The following is a 20,858-nucleotide window of genomic DNA, read 5'->3' on the forward strand; positions in this document are numbered from 1 at the left end:
GTAACAATCATTCTAGCAAACTTGAATTTCACATGGAATATTACTGAACTGTTTACAGTATCACAGAATAAAATGGGAATTTAATATACTTCACTTCAAGGAAATTCTTTTTATCGCTATGCAATGAAATTGGGAAACTGTTGACATTAGCCACCTGTATCTTGCCTAAACATAAATGTATAAAAAAGAGAATTCACTCAAGTAAACCACCTCTAGAAGGCAAAATTGCTGTGCTGGTATTAGATATATTTCAAAGTACAGAAAAATATTCCTAGTTGTCAAAATGGTTAGTTCCTTCCTTGCAGAAAGCAATAGGTCTTGGAAAGTCAAGAAAAGGGGTAGGTTACTCAGACTCCAGGAAGAGAGGGCCAATCTGTTATAATGGCAACAGGATACAAAGATAAAGAGGGAGGCAATGGGAAGCAAAGATGAAGGGGGAGACATCAGGAAAAATCTATTTTTCCATTAATAATGTATTATATAATAATTTTACCTGTTTTTAAATGTGTTCATCAGGAGTAGAAAATTTTCACCAGCTGAAGGTAAGTAATAGCCAGATATTCTGACTCACTGTAAACACAAATGTCCAGTTAAACATTTTAGATACTCATGGCATCTGTTTCAATGTTGCCACAGTATTTTATTCTAGGATGTCAAGATACTGAAGTCCACTAAGATGTCAAGATACTTAAGTCCACTATATTTTTTCACTTAATTCCTTTTTTATATGTGTGGTTATTGTGAACATTGCTTGAGATCAATATAAATAGAGGACAATTTTTTTAAAAAAGTTGATTTTTCCTCTATGTTATACATGTACTGATGCACTCCAACAACAGTACCTCTCATGGTGCGAAACTTCTCAACTATTGGTACTCTTGTGCTTTGATTAAATGCTTGTGCTAAATGATATATATTTTTTGGAAAATTTTATTGATGTTATATACCTACTGGCTATAAAAGGAATTTAATTTTCCCAGTTGGACATGAAATAATCGAACAAGTTCCTTGTCAGTTACCTGGTACAAACCCATAACATTTTGGAATCAAATCAGTAACAAATGATCAAGAAAAATCTTCATGGAGAGCATTACAAAATGATATCATATGGAATCTGAAGACTTCCATTGGATTATTGCCTATACTTTGATCTATTCCCAAAAGTACTGCTGGAAAGTCAGAACATAAAAAAGGATACAAGGATTATAAATTTTATTTATCGATCCCATTTATTTTACGTAACATTTTGCTGTTTGTACAAGGACTATTACAATAGTTCTTTCATGTGAGAAAATTTTATGCTCTACACTCTCTACTTGCATACTTTATAGAGTTATTAACCAGACCTTTCACAGAGCATTAAGATGTCACAAGCATTACAAAATGGAGAGGATTACTGTAAAACATAGCTGTAACTTTGTGTTAATGTGCTCCTTTAATGGACAGAAAAAATTATCAAGTGAATAAGACCAGTAGCCTTTCTTTGCCTTCATTCTCGTGCTCTTCTGTTGTCTCCAAGTATGTGAGCCAGCAGTCCTACTCCAACGAGGGCTACTGCTCCAACTCCAACTGCTATTGCTGCAATAGTTCCCGTATTATCTTCCTGCTGTCGAGTGTGTAACTGAGAGTTGTGATTCACAGATCTGTAATATAAATTGCATTAAATAAAAATTTAATGTAGATGGGTAGATAAAAAAATCTATTCACAAAGTGGCAGTAGGAGAACACACACACAGAAAAGGTTTAACTTTTACAAGCTTCTAGGGTCAGCGGATCCTTCTTCTGGCAGAGGAGTTGGAGGGGAAGGAAGAGAACTGGAGAGGTTTACGAAAAAGTTCGGAAAAGTCACCCAGTCAGGGGAGACTTACTGGACAGGATGAGAAGAAAAGACAGATTGTTCTATCCATTTAGATTATATTGTCAGTAATTGATTATTTTCGTCAGTAAATAAAAAAATTTAGATCGATGATTAATTATATGAGGCAGAGACATTACAGCATAAATAATTAGAAATAATGAATGAAATGATTCTTACATTTGATGAAAAAAATGTATATTTTATTTATTTATGTACTTTTTTATTGGATACACATGTGGGAACATCCACTACAATATAAATCACTGACATACGATAAGTGAAATAACTGACTTGACCACATTTTACCGTACTCTAGTGCAGTCTGGCAAAACATTTGCAAACTTATTCCTATGGTGAATAGAATAGCCAATATGGAATTTTCAGGAACTCTGTTCATTCCATTTGGATGTAATAAGTGGAACGTGAAAATTGTGTGCAGGTTGGCAGAATCCCTTTAGGCTTAAACGCTAGAACCTTCAGGATGCCCATACGAGGAAGCCACACCTCACGATTTCTGCTAATAGAGGTAAGCAGCATTTCAAGACACAGCCTTAAGGTTAGCAACTACCTCTTTGGAAAACATCGCTTGATATTACAGATCAACAGCTCCAAAAACACTGACCAGCATTATTTAAAACCCCGTGGGAAACATGCGAAATGTGTTCTGGTAATTTAAGTTCTCTTATACATTACTGAGAAATTTATTTTAATATATATTTTGGGGCAGCTCCACCTCAGAGCCTTTAATTACAAGTCACACCTGTCCAAGAATGTGATTCTACATGATATTACAGAGTGAAAATAAGTGACTATTCTTTGTAACTGTTTGCTATGATTTGTCACTGATATTACCTGTGTACTGAGATGGTTTGTGTGGAACTGATTGTGAGTGAAGCTGGCCAAAAGAAATTCAGCAGTGAACTTTGGAAAGGATGTTATTGCTGTTTATGGTTGATACATTTTCACAATTTTAGAATTGTTAAGTTTACAGTCGTAATCTACCCCTCCTTCCTAGTTGCAGCTATTGTCCACAAAGAGCAAAGTCTTTTCTGAAGATTGGAGAGGAGTAAGGTTACAATAAACAGTTCTTCTTGTCTAGGAGTCTGATTCTTGAAGTTGAAGTTCTCGCATTTTAGGTCCTCATGGTAGAACTGAGTAAATAATTTTGAAGACTGTCATTGCAGAATTTTTGTTTTTGTGTTAATTTATTTTGTCACATTTTAGTATGTCACAGTCTTTTTAATTTTCACATTAACAAAGTGAAAATTACATTGTTCGCCCAAAATACAAAAATACATCTGATCACATCTGAGGCATGCTTACTACTACTTCACTCTGTGGTATAGTTGAATTCTTTTATCTTGGCGGCTCGCGCATTCCCGCCCAGACGCGGGAGATTTCTGCATTGCCACTTGCAAACTACGCATGCGCCAAGAGAAGGAATGCCATGGTATAGTATAGTTCGCAAACTTCTGTTTAGGGGGGAGCGTGCAGTTTATGAAGTAAAGCCACCACGGCCGCATTAACCCTTTTGCTGCTACAGAGACGTGCTCCCCGCATTCTGTGCTGTGCGTGATTTTGTCATCACTGCACTACTTGCCTGTGCTGACACATGGTGTTCCTACTGCTTTGACACATTTATCATTCAATTTCACAAAAACTATTTGGCCCAACAATTTGATTTTTACACATCTTCTTGACTGATACCTTCCCCCCATAAATGACTTATTTTTGTTTCGATGTTCAATGCAGTTATTGTGCAGCACTAAATGTAATAAATCATTGCACGAAATTTTGAAGAGTTTGCAGAGGTAGAAGTCCATAGCATATACTTTCCGTATGGTCGATTTTAGTTGCCACAATATTGAGAGTGAAATATGGACAAGGTGCCTAAATTTCATATAAAATTTACTGTATAACAATATCTCATTTAATTTAAGTACCAGATAGGTGTCATATGTAATACTGAGAAATATTCCATCTTTCGTGACTGTAATAAAAGTTTTATTTATACCAGAGTCATTTCGCTTTTTTCTAAAGAGTTCTGATTAAAACAAAATTGGCGAAGTACACAAAACTGAATTGTGGACGTAATAAAATAAAGAAACTAAAATATATTGTCTGTGAGGCGCAATGCACAAACAATTTGTGTTTGTCACAAGGGACAGCAAATACTTGCCAAAACATAGATCAGTTGACGAAAACATTGAATATGATGATGTTGCCAAAGCAGTGAAGCAAAGAATTGCGTCAGACAATCAAGTACCTCGACAACATACGAGCCAAAATTCTGCTCTAAATAATACTTTTAATACTGTCGCAAAGAATACATCTCAATATACATAGTAAAACAGTGACTGCGGAAGAGAAGATATACAAAAAAAAAGATAACATGAATATTGTATGTGTGCTTTTTCATTGTTTTTAATTGCTGTGAAAAGAAATATTGGAGAAAAAAATTAGAAAAAACAAAAACTTATTATGATTATAATGAAGTGACAAAGCACTAGAAATTTCAAAAAATTACATTCAAAGAAATAAAAGTCATGAAGTGAGACACTTTGATATTGTTTTTAAATAAAGAAAATATTAAGCACCGAACAAGGTCTGAACTTGGAACCTTAACCATTACGCTAAGTGTAAGATATCGCGCAAAATACCGACAAACACTGTTGGTATGACTATGAATTACTCATGTTTCGTCGAAGTACAATAGGAAATAAACAGTTACTGCTATTCTTTATCGTGGAAAAGCAGTTTGTGAGAATGATTTGAATACCTTTCCTTGCTATCGCCTGAATTAGGAAGCTTATTGCTTGTTTGGTTTAATTAATTAATAGACTATGAAGCAATTGGTATAAAGAATGCTTTTTCTAAACTTTCTATAAAAGAAAGCACTCGTCCGTGCTCTGCACTGCAGTTGAGCTCTGGCAACGTCATTCTCTGTTCTTGGCTGACTGTGTTTTATGACGTCAGATGTACAGAATAAACGTAAACTCAGCCTCCGTCGTAAATGACGCGCACTATAATAACAATATTCCAAAGGATTTACACTTTTTCTTGACAAATGAATTTCTTTTAGTTTTGATTATTATTTCATAAATGAATCCAGGAATAAACATAATAACGAGTACTGATGATGATGATGATGAGGTCCCATACTCCGAGGAGTGAGGCCTGCACTGCTGTACTAGGCAAGGACCTAGTGGAGGTGGTTTGCCATTGCCTTCCTCCGACTGTAATGAGGATGTATGAGGTAATGAGGATGTATGAAAACAGTACTAGATTATGTAATTAATAATAGAAATTTTAAGTGTGTCAAATAATTTGTAATTTCAAATGTTTCTAAAAAAAATAATAATTTTAAGTGTACATTCAGAACTAGTATTTATCAATCATAACATCCAAAATAATAATTCCTATTCATAAATTTTAGCTGGAAATATAACACATTGTGTATAAAATTATATGAAATTTTTCATAAAAACTGCTGAGAGAGTATTGACCTGTCCAAAATTTGAAAAAAATATTACTGCTATCAACTACTTCTGTTGAGGAAAAGTAATGCTAGAGGAGAATGATCTGTTACACAGTATTGCCCTCACTTTAAGAGCCAATACAGAGAAGATAAATATTTAACATAAGAAGTTGGTGTACAGACTGATGATCAGGAAATGTTGGTCACTATACTAAGGGTAGTCATAAAATTTTAATTATCTCCTCAGAAAAATAAAGTTACATAATTAGTTCTCTGTTTGCTTTCACGTACATATCTGCAGTCCCTAGAACAGACTGAAATCCCATGGCCACAGTGCTGTAGCAGATGACTGGAGGAGCCAAAAGAAAAAGGGACAGACCATTGAGAGATAAAATTGATATCTGGTAATTCATGTTTTGCATTTGAGGGAAACAACACTGCATGCTGAGTTGGTGGAAATACATTGCAACACTGCACCATCATATGAGTGATTGGTTAGGTGGTGCAGACATCTCCATCGTGGTAAAACAAGTCTGAATGATGAACAAAATAGCAGAGCATTCCTATGCGAACAGATAATCGCAAGAAAACTGGAGGCCCTTGTCCTTGAAGGCTGGTGTATAACAATTGGGTCAACATTGGTAAAAAAGTGAAAATAAATCATGGATAAGTTTACAACATCTTACACAACATTCTGAACATGACAAAGGTTGGTGCCCACTGGGTCCTATGACTGCTCAGATTTGTGGGGCACTCAACTGAGCAGTTATCAGTGCCCATACAAATTCCCAACCTTTGATCAGTCCAATATCGCACTTTCATGAATGATGATGAAATGATGAGGATAACACAAATACCCAGTCATCTTGAGGCAGGTGACAATCCCTGACCCTCCTGAGAATCGAATCTGGGACCCCGTGCTTGGGAAGCGAGAACACGACTGCGAGACCATGAGGTATGGATTGTGACTGCTCAGTCCCATTTGTTAAGCCTGCTGAATCAACGCAGCAGTGGAAATGTTGCAGCTATGTCATGCTACTCCAGAATACTTCTCTAGCTGTCTAAGTATCATGGATGAGCACTGGGTGTCCCACTACGAGGTCCACATATAGGCCCAAACATGTTGTGTAAATATGAATTGACCACTGTCGTCGAAAAAGATGGAACCCAGCCCTCATCAGACAAGGTGATACTGAGTGTTTTTCTTGAATGCTGTGGTGTGGTCCTATTACATTAGGCTCTTACGGGGCAAACCATCGCAGCAGCACACTATCAAAATCTTCTAATGAAGTTACAGGAGACTATGAAGACTAAATGTTGCTGTATGTTGTCCAAGGAGGTATTTTTTCAACAGGGCAACACTGAATTTCATTCAGCACAAGACATAGTCACACATGCTGCTTCTTTGGGATAAAATATTTTGCCTTAGATTCCATATTTTTATTGCATGCCCTCAGTGACTTCTTCCTCTTACCTCAGATGAATAAACAGTGCATGCTAGGCATCTCCAGAATGATGACAAGGTGATTTTTAGGGAGAACATTTCATAAACAGCCAAAATGCACACTTCTGCTGGCAAGGTCTCCACTGAGTCATTCAAAATCATCAAAATTTTATCACATTGAAGGGACAGTGTGTGGAGAACACCATCACCAAGTTTCACGGTCAACTTGATTTTTTTGAGGTGCTAATTAAAACTTTGTACAATATGTACCAGTAACATACTGTTCATGAAATTTCTTCCATCATGAGGTTAGGAACAGAGTCCTTAAGGTATAGAAGCATTATAATAGGAAGAACCAGTAACTCTGACTAAATGGGCTTGTATTATATTATAACTTCTTGAAAATGTGTATTTAATCATTTATATTGCTATGGTTTTATTAATAAAGAACCACTAAAGGATGTGTTTGCTGCTGATGGAGATTTACCTTCCTTACTTACAGCCTTCACCACCCGCGGTGCAGTGATATGCAATACGTCACAATGAATGATGCCATGCATGTCTACTGTGTCATTGTATTTTTCCCAATATTTTGTGCTCATAATTGCATACTTCAATAGCGGTTATGAGTATTTTCAAACTCCTGGTGCATAGATGTATCAGGAAACATGGATCCAGAATTTATGAAGCAGTGGCTCCTACAAGAGCATGAACAGCAACAACAGCTACTGAAATAACAGCAAAAGCAATTGACCATATTATACCACCAGTTATCAGCATTGTCTACCAGAAACAAGATGCCTTTGCCAGTTCTGCCATTTCCATTGCTTGTGGACAGTGTTGACAACTGGGAAACATAATTGCAGTGTCTCAACTATCATTTTACAGCTTACAGTGTAACTGATTCAGATGTAAAATGATCACATTTTTTTGTGGACTTCGCATAATGTATTGGTGTTGCTCCATATGTTGTCACCATTGACAAAACTTGATATTCTGTCCTTTGCTTAACTTTGTAAAATGTACGGTGTCAGTGCTGGATGGAGTATGCTAGACTGGAATTTTACTGATCCTGCAGAACCCTTTGAGGACTGGGTCACTGTCCTTTGCAGTCTTTTCATCATTGTATTTTTTCCTGCTCAGAAGAAACCTGTCACAAATTGTATGCCAACTCCATGATTTGACACTTTCTCCTCCAAACTTCATCTGATAAGGAAGTGTGCATCTGGCTTTACAGCATTCAGACCCTTCCATAGACAAGGCTCTTAAAATATTCAGGTTTTTGAATTCAAACAGGAAACTGCTAGCCACTTGGAGGCTCAGACAGGACCATCCACTGGTGACAAACACTTCCCATAAGTACTACAAGGAAATCCAATATGTGCTCAGGTCACTCTAGTAAACACACTATGCTGTGCCAACGTCCTTTTCCTCAGCACAATATGCTGGAGGCACACAAACAGGGCAGCAAAACTTCAAGTGTTTCCAACTTTTTCTCTCTCATAGTTAAAGTACTGAGAATTTTCAGATTTCTCCATCTAAACAGAACTTCTTTCAGCATCAATTGCCCTATTATCCTCAGAGCTTCCACTGCCACCCTTGCTTCCACTGTATATATCATTCAGATATATGTAATTTTGTGCAGCATAAAATGTCAAATTAACAATGTGTGTCAGTTGCCTGACACACAGCAGCATAGGCATGATGCAGTCTTGAATGAGATTTTCACTCTGCAGTGGAGTGTGTGCTGATATGAAACTATCTGACATTAAAACTGTGTGCTGAGCCGAGTCTCGAATTCAGGACCTTTGCCTTTCATGGGCAAGTGCTCTACCAACTGAGCCACCCAAGCGTGACTCACGACCTGTCCTCAAAGCTTCAATTCTGCCAGTACTTCATCTCCTACCTTCCAAATTTCACAGAAGCTCTTCTGCAAATCTTGCTGAACTAGCACTCCTGGAAAAAAGAATATTGCAGAGACATGTTTTAGCCACAGCCTGGGAGATGTTTACAGAATGAGATTTTCACTCTACAGTGGAGTGTGCGCTGATATGAAACTTCCTGGCAGATTAAAACTGTGTGCTGGACCGAGACTCGAACTCAGGACCTTTGCCTTTTGTAGGCAAGTGCTCTACCAACTGAGCTACCCAAGCATGACTACCAGTCGGTAGAGCACTTGCCCGCAAAGGTCCTGAGTTTGAGTCTCGGTCCAGTACACAGTCTTAACCTGTCAGGAAGTTTTGTATCAGCGCACACTCTGCTGCAGAGTGAAAATCTCATTCTGGAAACATTCCCCAGGCTGTGGCTAAGCCATGTCTCTGCAATATCCTAATTTTCCAGGAGTGCTAGTTCAGCAAGGTTTGCAGAAGAGCTTCTGTGAAGTTTCGAAGGTAGTAGATGAGGTACTGGCAGAATTGAAGCCACGAGGATGGGTCGTGAGTCACACTTCGGTAGCTCAGTCCATAGAGCACTTGCACACGAAAGGCAAAGATCCCGAGTTCGAGTATCAGTCTGGTATACAGTTTTAATAAGTCAGGATGTTTCATGATGCAGTCTTGTTCTACCACTTGATCCTTTGATGGATCTCGTTGACATATACCAAATGAAACAGTGCATGCTTTTGAAATATGAACTTATCCAGAAAGGGGTAAGTCTGCCAAATTCCTATTGACCATGCAAGTGAATGATTTTGAGGTCCCTCTTCAGGCACATTTCGTTCCATAATGAATGCTATTACCTATGTTGTGTTAAGGTCCCCTCCACTACAACCATCTTGTAGGTGAGTAACTGCATATAATGGCAATGACATACAGGTGATAAGTGTTTTTACTAAAGATGTCTCCTATAAAGGCATTTCAAGAAAATTTTTATTCTTAGCCATTACTTCTGGTACTGTGGAAAACGTATTTGGGTTATATGCATTCAATCAGTTTGGTTTCTCTGTACCAGAAAATGGGTGTTTTATGTCCACAGAGATTCTATTACATGGCACTGAAGATTTAACCACCTCATATTCAGATCTGTTCACTCCTGGCTTAGGTCTGGCTACACATGCATCAGTCAAAATCCATTTAAAACCAGGGTCCGTGTCTCACTCCTTGTGGACATGCCCAATCCTGCAGGGTGTGATCAAAGCAGAACTGCACAGTTTTGGGGACCCCAATTTGATTACACCTGTCTCCTTAATCCAATGGGCTTCTCCCCTCATAATGGGCTCTCTCTGATTATATGGTGGTTTTAAGGCTGTTAATGCCCAGGCCATCCTAGATACTTTTCCAGTTCTGTGTCTGGAAGCCCTGTTTCTTGAGTTCAAAAATGGTGACTTTTACATTAAGGCTGCGTTGTCAGAAGCATACTTGCAGTTACTATTACACCTAGAATCTTGTGGTCTGTTGGTGCTAAACATCTCCTGTGGCTTCTGCCAGTATTTTCAGAGCCCCAGGAGTATTCCTCCATTATCAAACAACTGATACAGGGCATTCCTTCATGCTGCAATTATTTGGCTGACATCATAGTGACAGGGGCATCCAGCAGAGGGCACCTTTGGAACTTGCAGTCTCTGTTTTTGGAATTAACTAAGGCCTTAAATGTAGCCTTCAGAAGTGCAAATTTTTCAACAGTCTGCCGAATATCTTGGCTTTATAATTGACAAGCTGGGCATCTGCCATACCGAGCATATATCCATTCCATGGAGAACATGCCCAGGCCCCAGAATCTCAATCGATTTCAGCCCTTTACAGAAAAAAATAGCTATTCAACCGTTTCACTCTCTGTGGCACAAAAATATTCCACTCACTCAATGCTTTGCAGGAAAGAGAGGTTATATTCAAGTGGTTTCTAGAGTGCTAGACAGATTTTCTCATACTTGAGCCCTCCAACTGGCATCGTGCCTTATCCAGTTTTCACCTAGGAAGTTGCCTTCTCCTCTTCCTTCTCTTTCTCTTCTTCTTCTTCTTCTTCTTCTTCTTCTGAAGACCCTATTGGATTCATTTACAAGACACTCGATGCTGTCCAATGCTACTACTCCCAGACTAAGAAAGAGGGTTTATGTGGTTAAGAAATTTCGTACCTTTCAGTATGGTGTCAAACTTCAGCTGCTGACAGACCATAAGCCATGGATCACATCATTTGGAAAATGTTTCAGCTGGGCAGGATGGCACAAAGGTTGTGATAGTGGGCCTCATTCTTATGGCATATACCTTTGACATCAACTATAAGCTGACAAGTCACCACACCAATGGTGTGCTTTGTTCTGGCTTCCAGCAAGACCAGTTCCTGACTTTGACACCCAGGAAATCTTTATATTTCAGATGGATTCTGATTCTTTGTTGGCCCTTAACAATTTTCCTCTTGATGCTGCATTGGTCACAGCCCAGGTGAAAGCTGACCCTATTCTCTGTACAGTCACCAAAGAGATTAAGCAGGGCTGATCTTAGCGTGTATCCCACATCAGCACACAGTCTACTCAAAATGTTCTTGGCCTTAAAGAATAGAGTGTTCCTCAACTATGGTGTTCTTCTGCAAACAGAACACAAACAGCCTAGGGTCATTACTCCTCTGGCTCTGCAGAGCAGGGAGCTTGTTTCTCTACATGCAGGTCACTGCACAAAACAGCTTGCATGCCATACGGACAAGCCATTGACAAAGACATTGAAACCATGGTCTCGTCCTGCAGCATGTGTGCTCAACAGCAATTTGTACCATCCAAAGCGTTTTCATCTTGGGTTCTGTTGGGCTTGTGGGAGCACCTCCACATTGACTTTGCTGGTCTTCTCTTGTGTCAGATGTGGCTAATTGTGGTAGACTCATACTCTAAATTTTTGTCTGTCTACCCCATGTGCCCCATGATAGTGGTGGACATGATGGGGGCTCTTGCCAAAGATCCCAGTTGAATTACTCCTTAGGAGGCAGCCTTGGACCCTTCTCTCTCTGCTATTACCACTGAACCCTCATCTGTCCTGGTCCGCAGCCCATCACCAATACTGGATTGGTGCCCTGGTGTGGATGCAATGGTTTGGATGGCATACAACCTGGGTTCCAGCCAGTACTGAAGGTCCACAAGGCCACTGGATATATGAGGCCTCCACTGAGGGCCTACTCTGGAGGCACCATCAGAACCGGCTGTGCCCCAGGACACTATTGTTGTGCCTATCTGGTCCCTACAATCTGTGGCCCGGTTCTCATCAGCCACTGCCACCTCCTCTTCTCCATCACCAATGCCAGACCCCAGTGACCAATAAGTTATGGAGTGGGCTCCAGTGGACCTAAATTCCTCTATTATAGCACCATTAGATGCAGATCTACCTTCCAAGAGTGGTGTGGGATGCACTGTATGTGCTCCCATTCCGCCTGAAATCATCGAGGATGAGATGTAGACTTTCTCATATCCAGCTTCAGCAGAAATGCTGTGTGTCCAAGGTGGACCTGTCAGGCTGGGACAATTCCACCCCTATGCACCATCTGGGGAGGGGGGAAGGAGGAGAGGAGGGGGCAATGCTCTAACCCACTCCAACAGTGATGTGGAGCTATCACAGCTGTCAGAGATTGAACCTCACTTACAACCATCATCACCGGTAGTGCCACAACCTGCAGGCTGTCACCACAAGTGGTGCTCTGGAGAGAAGCTGTGCCCCTGGAGTGCACATTGCTCCCCCTTGTGGGACCCTGTGACAACTGATTGGCTATAGCTGTATGCCTGCAACTTGTAACATGAGCTTTCATTTTGCCACCTGCTATCGGCTGACTACATTGTCTTTGGCTCTGGACTTTGCATGGACTCTGTTTTTAGCTAGCTCCCTTCTATTTACGTAGCTCCAAACTTACATGTTTTTGTATTAGCTGTGTGCATCTACTGTGTCAGAGGATTTTGCCCAATAAATTGTGATTGTAATTGCAGACTTCAACAGTTACTGTAGTGACAGAGTGTATTGATTGGTCCATTGCTCTCCCATGGGTAAAAGAGTTTTTACTGCATTATATATTATATGTTTTATAGCCACCAGAGGAAGTCAAGCAAAGAGCAGTATATCAGAATCATGCCTTGAAACACCAAACAATTATGACCTTTTTCCGTGTGATATAAAACTCCATGGAGAAATAGCCACTGATTATGCCACATCCTCAGCATTATATCAGTAACAACATTTGCTGTCAAAATCATGAATTATTTACTGGTGTATGAATGCCGTATTTAGTGGGACTTAAAAACCTTATGGAGAAGCCCAAGATAAGAGGTCCTGTGAAGTATGTGCAAGTGTAGATTAGTTATTCTCAGTAGTTCAATAGCTACTGTCCACTTAATTACTTCCTAAAAGTGGAGGGATATTTTGGTGCTTGCAAATGATGTTGCATAACCTGCCTTTGTCCAGTATTTCCTTCTGTCACATAATGTTGACATATTAATTGGTAACATAGTACCAAATGGATAAAGAGTCTTTTTTTTAATACGAGTTGACATTCTGCACAATACACTCATCAGAAGTTAACACAAAATATAAGTACAATTAATAAAAAGAAGTCCTATATCACTTTGGTTGAATAATGGTAGACACACTATTGTAAATAAATAAATAAAAATAAATAAATTTTATCACTATCTGTAGGTAACGTAGGCTACACTATGCTTCATAAATCTTAAGGTGAAGAAGTTCCTTAACAAAATCATAATTATTTGAAAAATAGTGTTACCTTGGTAGTGTTCAAATAACTTATGGGAATGCAGCTGTGTGATATTGCCAACATCTGCTGCTGTTTCAGCAGATGACACCCTATCATTTTCAAGGCAAAACTGTGAAAATGGCAGGGTGTGCATCAGTTGAAATATCAGTGGTTGTCAAAAGTATGAACCAGATGCATTACTGTAAGTTATTTGAACTCTGTATATGATGGGAGAAACTCTGGTCTCATATCTTGGTAGCATTAAGCATGAATGGCTGTGCAGTTTACTGATGTTTTAAAATTGTTAACCAAAGAAGCTAAAAGGCTTTGAAAGTTAGGCATGTGCACTAGTGAAATGCCAAAAAATTGTTGACTGAACTGTTGATCAGAGAAGAATTGTATAAAAAATAGATGTTATGGTAAATACTGGAACAACCAAAGTGTTAGTAAAAAGATGCATCTGATATGCGCAGTGTTATGTAAAGCACAGTTTATAGCATGAAACTGATAATAACACTGTATTGTGATAAACAATTGTCATGATACTTATGATTCTGAACGTGCAAAATAATAACAGTAAATATGATATAAGAGGTAAATAAAGAATAACTGATGAATGTTTTTTAATATTATAGAGATTTTGATACTCAACTCACTCCAAGTCTCTGTTAAAGTGCCAGTCATATATTAACCTGATATTTAGTAATTGAAAAATTAATATTCATACACTCTGATAGGAGAAAAAATAACCACTTACTATATAGCTGAGACATTGAGCAGCTAACAGGTACATAAACAAGACTGAAAACATTGCTAAGCTTATAGAAAATGTCCGTTTTCAGACGTAAATAATACAAATCATACATATGCATGAATGACTAAATTGTCCTAGTCAGAACAATGAACTGTGTGTGTGTGTGTGTGTGTGTGTGTGTGTGTGTGTGTGTGTGTGTGTGTGTGTGTGGTGTGATACAGATTCCATGCCATGCCACAATATTGATATGGAGTCCAAAATACTGCAGCAAAATTCACCGTTCCTTGCTGCTCCGCAGGTGGCACTGGGTGAACCATATACTCATGGCATCATTTGATTTTTTCCTAGGCAGTTGAACCAGGGACTCCGTCATCTTGTAAAATTTGGACAATGATTAAACTAGCATATGCAGGCGAGGCACTTTCAAGAAGCCATGTCTTCAAGTAGCCTAAAGTGTTTTGTGAACACAGAGATTCGGTGCGAGGTGATCTTAGAGCTGGTCGCCCATTTAAAGCAAATACCAATGCAAACGTGGAACATGTCTGGCAGTTAATGCAAGAAAACCATCATGTCATTTAGGGGAATGGAAACTTAATGCAAAACTCGTCCATCATACACTGAAAGTCTAACAGAAAGAGGAAAATGAAGAATTTCTGCTGAACTATTGGATAGAGCTAAATGTGACCCATATTTCTCTCAAAGATTATTGCTGTGCATGAAAGTTGCTGCTATCAGCATGACCCTCACATGAAATGTCAAAGTACTGAATGATGGAGTCCCTGGATCAACTACCTAGGAAAAAATCAAATGACACCATGAGTATATTGCTCCAGGTCAAACAGTGAACCAAGCTCTTTGCATTAACTTGTTTAAATATTTGCGACAAGCAATTCAACATCACTGCCCTGATTTGTGGCATTCTCAGGACTGGTTCTTACTGCATGACACTCCAAGATCTCATAATGCTTTATCTGTGACTGAGTATCTGGCCAGACATTCTGTTATTGCCAACCAACATCCACTATATTTGCCCGACCTCTCACCCTGCAATTTTTTCTTGTTTCCATGAGTGAAAAATGACTGAAAGGAAAGCTTTATTAAGGTATAATAGAAATACAATGGGCAGTGACAAATGAGCTTAAAAGCATTGCAGCTGAAAATTTTCCTGCTTGCTTGCGAGACCTCCAGAAACATTGGCAACTGTGGATAGACAGCCAAGGGGACTACATCAATAGGAGCTAGGATCATTACTTGTTAAGAGCAAATTTTTGCCTTTAAAAAACCTGTCCTCTAACTTTTCTGATGGAGGGAGTATTAAGTATGTCAGCATTTTCATAGCTGCAGCTCATGTAAGCAGTAGGATGACATTGATTAGGAGTGATCTAGGGAAAGTGATTCAGAGAGTGGTTTTGTTTTTTTTTGGTTAGGAATATGTCTGTGAATAATATTTTCTGCACAGGAAAGTGTTTCATGAATCACAAATGATGATGTAATTAGTGAACAGCTGACAATGCCAACCTTGACATCCATAAGCATTATGAACTGACAACAGATGATGAACTTCTAATTAAATTTTGTGTGCTATTAAAGGTGAAACTTGTCATAATGAATTAGAGATATAATTGTAAGAAGTGAGATAAACATTGGGGCTACACTCATGGAAGCTCTTAAGAACAATAACAAAGAGCTTCAAGAAGATTTTACTGGAAAGCAAAAACTGATGACAAGATCCAAGTGTTAAAAGGGGAATTTGTTGAACATAATGTCTGATGCAAAGAAATAACATCATATTTGTCCATCAAGAATAAGAAACAAAACAGAAAAATCACAGAAACCAAAGCATTTACCAAACAAACAAAGACCTATTAATTAAAATGACCAGAGTGGTGCAAAGTTGTTGTAAGGAGTTACAGCAGCAAATTGATCAAGTCCACACATCCACAGGAAAAGGACTAACTATCACTACTGAAAAGAACAAAGTAAAACTAAGTGGAGAATTCGCCATAATGTTTGAAGTTAAACAGAAAAAGTTGTTCTTGCCACAGCCAGTATTGCAACTGAAAATTATCTTAATTGTGTGTAAATTTCAGTCATTCCAGCCAATGGGCAATACACATCCAGTCACCTTTGCAAAAACAGTGTAAAACAACTTTTCTATAAACTGAAATTAAGGGAAGAAAATAAGTTTTGTGTTGGCTATGTGCATTACAAAGTGTCATATTTTTTTTCTATGGAACAAGTACTAATCTAATCTAATATAATCTAATCTAGGGAGACATGGAAGCTTGAGGTAGCAAAGTGATTGACAAATACAAATGCTATTAACAATTGGAAGATGTGTTTCTGAAAAGTTACTGGCTGTGAAATAAACAGTGGTCAGTGAAATCATCACTCTTAACACCCACAAATTACTCATGTTGAGATGGATTGATAAAGAACTTATCAGAAAATACTGGAACAAGAATGCATACTTACATGACCCAGTATACAAAAAAAATTGCTGGAGGTCTTGATTCAAAGGTATGTGAAAAGTTTCACTATCGACACACTGTGAAGAGAGAAATTATATTGAATACTGGATAAGACAGAAATGATAATGGAAGAGCAGAGTTGGAGGAATGAAGAAGGCACAAGAGAAAACAGATAAGGCAGCCTTGAACAGAGAAACAGTGACAGTAGCGATTTCCGTGAAGACAAGGCGCGTGGGAACAATTATTACTGGGGAGAGCATTTTTGTTGTTGTTGTTGTTGTGGTCTTCAGTCCTGAGACTGGTTTTATGCAGCTCTCCATGCTACTCTATCCTGTGCAAGCGGCTTCATCTCCCAGTACGTACTGCAGCCTATATCCTTCTGAATTTGCTTAGTGTATTCATCTCTTGGTCTCCGTCTATGATTGTTACCCTCCACACTGTCCTCCAATACTAAATTGGTGATCCCTTGATGCCTCAGAACATGTACTACCAACCGATCCCTTCTTCTAGTCAAGTTGTGCCACAAACTCCTCTTCTCACCAGTTCTATTCAATACTTCCTCATTAGTTATGTAATCTACCCATCTGTTCTTCAGCATTCTTCTGTAGCACCACACTTTGAAAGCTTCTATTCTCTTCTTGTCCAAACTATTTAGTGTCCATGTTTCACTTCCATACATGGCTACACTCCATACAAATACTTTCAGAAACGACTTCCTGACACTTAAATCTATACTCGATGTTAACAAATTTCTCTTCTTCAGAAACACTTTCCTTGTCATTGCCAGTCTACATTTTATATCCTCTCTACTTCAACCATCATCAGTTATTTTGCTCCCCAAATAGCAAAACTCCTTCACTACTCTAAGTGTCACATTTCCTAATCTAATTCGCTCAGCGTCACCCGAGTTAACTCGACTACATTCCATTGTCATCGGCAAATCATAAAGTTTTTATTTCTTCTCCATGGATTTTAATACCTACTCCAAATTTTTCTTTTGTTTCCTTCTCTTTCATGTCCCTAGACTCCTAAAACTGCCATCTGGTTTCTGTACAAATTGTAAATAGCCTTTCGCTCCCTGTATTTTACCCCTGCCACCTTCAGAATTTGAAAGAAAGTGTTCCAGTCAACACTGTCAAAAGCTTTCTCTAAGTCTACAAATGCTAGAAATGTAGGTTTGCCTTTTCTTAATCTAGCTTCTAAGATAAGCCGTGGGGTCAGTATTGCCTCACATGTTCCAACATTTCTATGGAATCCAAACTGATCTTCCCTGAGGGAGAGCATATGCACTGTAATTTTATTGACCACTCAGTGTGTAGTGTTTATGACAATCACAGGAATGCTGGAGAAGTAAGGTATTCAGGAGATGAATTAACACAGAGGAGACTGGCAAAATGATCATTACAAATTTATTGATAGTAAGTAGTCACTGAAACAGTCACCAGAAATGAATAATCATTGAGGATGCACTCAAAGACAGCAAGAATCAAAAGAATGAAGGAAGTTTCCAGCAGGAACTGGCTGGGAACTAACAATGGTAGTAGGCCAGTACCAATAATGGCCATAAAATTTAAAGAACAGAGGAACATAAGGCAAGACCTGTTACGCAAAACAAAGTCATACATAGTGAAATGTTAATGTCTTTTTGAGACTGAGATATGCAGAATAAAGGTAGATAATTTAGCAGACTCCAGCAACAAGGTCAGTACCATCTCAGCAATCAATTAAAGAATGTTGAAAACATTCCAAAGTTACCAGTTAGTGGAATTCTCGTAGTCAGTACTAAAGGGAAGACGAATAAACAATAGAGGGGTAATATTTAATAAGACTGAAGGTAGTAAAAAGGGAATTCAGGAAGAATGTATTAATTGTCCAAGGGTTACACATTGGCTTTGTGCCTGCAGTGTGGTTTCTTGTGAGAAATGTTCAACACTGGATTTTAGTAATGGAAAGCTGTTCATCAAGGATGGTGAAGAAGAGTGGAAATGTAGTTTCAAATGTTTTCTAGAAAAAGATGATGAGATTTTTGCAGGTACAGAGTTGGAGTCAATGTATGTGAGGTGAGAGACAGAAATACTAGATAATTTAGGAACAATAGAAGGTAATCATGATGAGCATAACAATGAGAGAGCATGAAATGTAAAAGCTTGCTGAACAGTATGAGGTACAATGATGCACATTGACAGAAGTTTTAAAAAGGAAGCAGCCCACATTCTGCAAGAAAATTGGTGTAATGCACAGATGTGTATGCAAATTCCAAGTTGAAAAGCAAGAATTATTTCACACAAAGCCATATCCAATACCAGCAATGAAGTGAGCAGCAGCAAACGGACAAATTCAAGAATGTTAAATGAGATGTAATTGTGAGATAAGATAGTGGGCACTGTAATCTAAGAGGAATTTTATCTTATCCAACAGAGCTTTCTGGAGTAAAAAATTTTCCATCACCACAGTGCAAGAGACTTTATGCTTCACTGCACTGATAAATAAAAGTGCTTATTTTATAGACTGTGTATTTCGAAGGGATTCTATTTCTTCAAATAGTCTACATAAATGATTGTGCTGAGAGACAATGTGATTGTTTTGGTTATTATTTCACTGATTATCCAAGGACCAGACCAGTTTTGACCTATTCTCATGATTGCAAATATGCAGAGCACTATGGTAAATGTTATTACACAAACATGCAGGTTGATTTTTTTTATTGCTGGATTGGAGTGTGGAGCTTTTGCCAAAACCCAGTGCGGAGTACCAAGAGACAATGATATGTCATGAACAAGGTCAGCTGAGCCAAAGCACCCTTCAATGTGCAATTCCAGTTCCCTTCCTCTGCCCCCTTGACATCAAAAAATTGATATGTGAAATATTATTGAGCAGGAAAAGCAAAGGATTTATGCTATACAATGTATGTAATACATGTTTCTCTTTCAATATATTTCTTTTGGTTGCCAGAAGGTTGCCAACTGAAAGAATATGATACATGTAAGGATGAAGCAATCACAGACATGCTTCAACCATAGACAGCTGTACTGTAGGTGTAACCACAATGCAGGGGTATCTGTGAAGAGGTCAGACAAATATATGGTTCCTGAAAAGGGGAAACAGCCTTTTCAGTAGTTGGAGGCCAATGCTCTGGCTAATTGCCTGATCTGGCCTTGTAACATCAGCTGATGTGTCCTTGCTGTGCTGGTATTGTGATTGTCTGAAAGCAAGGGGAAACTTCAATAATTACTTTTCTTGAGGACATGCAGCTCTACTGTAATGGTAAATGGTGATGGCATCCTCTTGTGTAAAATATCCAGAGATAAAGTAGTTCACTTTTTGGAACACCAGGTGGGTACTACTCAGGAGGATATCATCATCAGGAAGACCAAACTAGCATTCTACATGTCAGAATGTGGAATACTGAAGCCCTTAGTAGGGTAAGTATGTTAGGGAATTTAAAAAGAGAAATGTTTTGATTGAAGCTAGATATAGTGGGGATTACTGAAGTTTGGTGACAGAGTTTCTTTTTGAAACATCTGAAATTACAAAATATTCAGGACACTTAAAATTCATGTTATTAATTGCACAATCTGACGATATTTATTAAATTTGTTTCTGGATTCATTTATAAAATAAAGATATAACTTCGTAAAGATTCTTCTTTTGTCAAGAAAGTTTGTAAACTCTTTGGAATATTGTTATGCCACAGAATGAAGTAGTAGTGGGCATGTCTCTGATGTGATCAGGCGTGTTTTTAATTTTGGCAAAAACAATGTAATTTTCAATTTAAAAGTGGAGAGTGTAAAGACAGTGTGATATAGTAAAATGTGATAAAATAAAAAAAATTACAGAAACAGAAATTATAGAGCAGTCTTACTTAAGAATTATAATGTCATTTGGAACCTAAGTCAAAAATTTCAGCTTCAAGAATCAACCCCTAAACATGAAAAACTGGAGCCATCTACGAGAAAAGAAGATAGGTAAAAAAGTTTATTGTAAATTTTACTACTCTTGAAGCTTATTAAAATAATCTATTAATGAAATTAGTGAAAATCAACAGGTGATGTGGGGGAGGATAAGATTACAAGGGCTATAAATACAAAATGAAATAGAGGTATTGCAGAAGTAAGTCTAATCATAGATAATAAAATAGAAATGTGGGTAAGCTACAATGAGCAGTGCATTGAATGTATTACCAAAGCCAAGATAGA

At 38.2% G+C, this 20,858-nt stretch overlaps 1 protein-coding gene across 9 annotated transcripts in view; it reads right to left on the bottom strand.

Moving 5' to 3' along the window:
* Nucleotides 1-1,195: 1,195 nt before the first annotated feature.
* Nucleotides 1,196-20,858, bottom strand: part of LOC126353879 (cyclic GMP-AMP synthase-like receptor) — a 324,472-nt gene continuing 304,809 nt past the window's right edge. For 7 of the 9 annotated variants that reach the window (XM_050003079.1, XM_050003076.1, XM_050003078.1 and 4 more), the window contains one exon: nucleotides 1,210-1,643. In XM_050003079.1, coding sequence (XP_049859036.1) covers nucleotides 1,490-1,643 — 154 coding nt within the window. In that variant the 3' untranslated portion in view covers nucleotides 1,210-1,489. Of the gene's footprint in view, nucleotides 1,644-20,858 lie in introns of all 9 variants that reach the window. The other 2 variants (XM_050003074.1, XM_050003077.1) reach the window with 2 other exon arrangements.

Source organism: Schistocerca gregaria, chromosome 3 (assembly GCF_023897955.1).
Source record: "Schistocerca gregaria isolate iqSchGreg1 chromosome 3, iqSchGreg1.2, whole genome shotgun sequence".
Taxonomy (NCBI): Eukaryota; Metazoa; Arthropoda; class Insecta; order Orthoptera; family Acrididae; genus Schistocerca; species Schistocerca gregaria.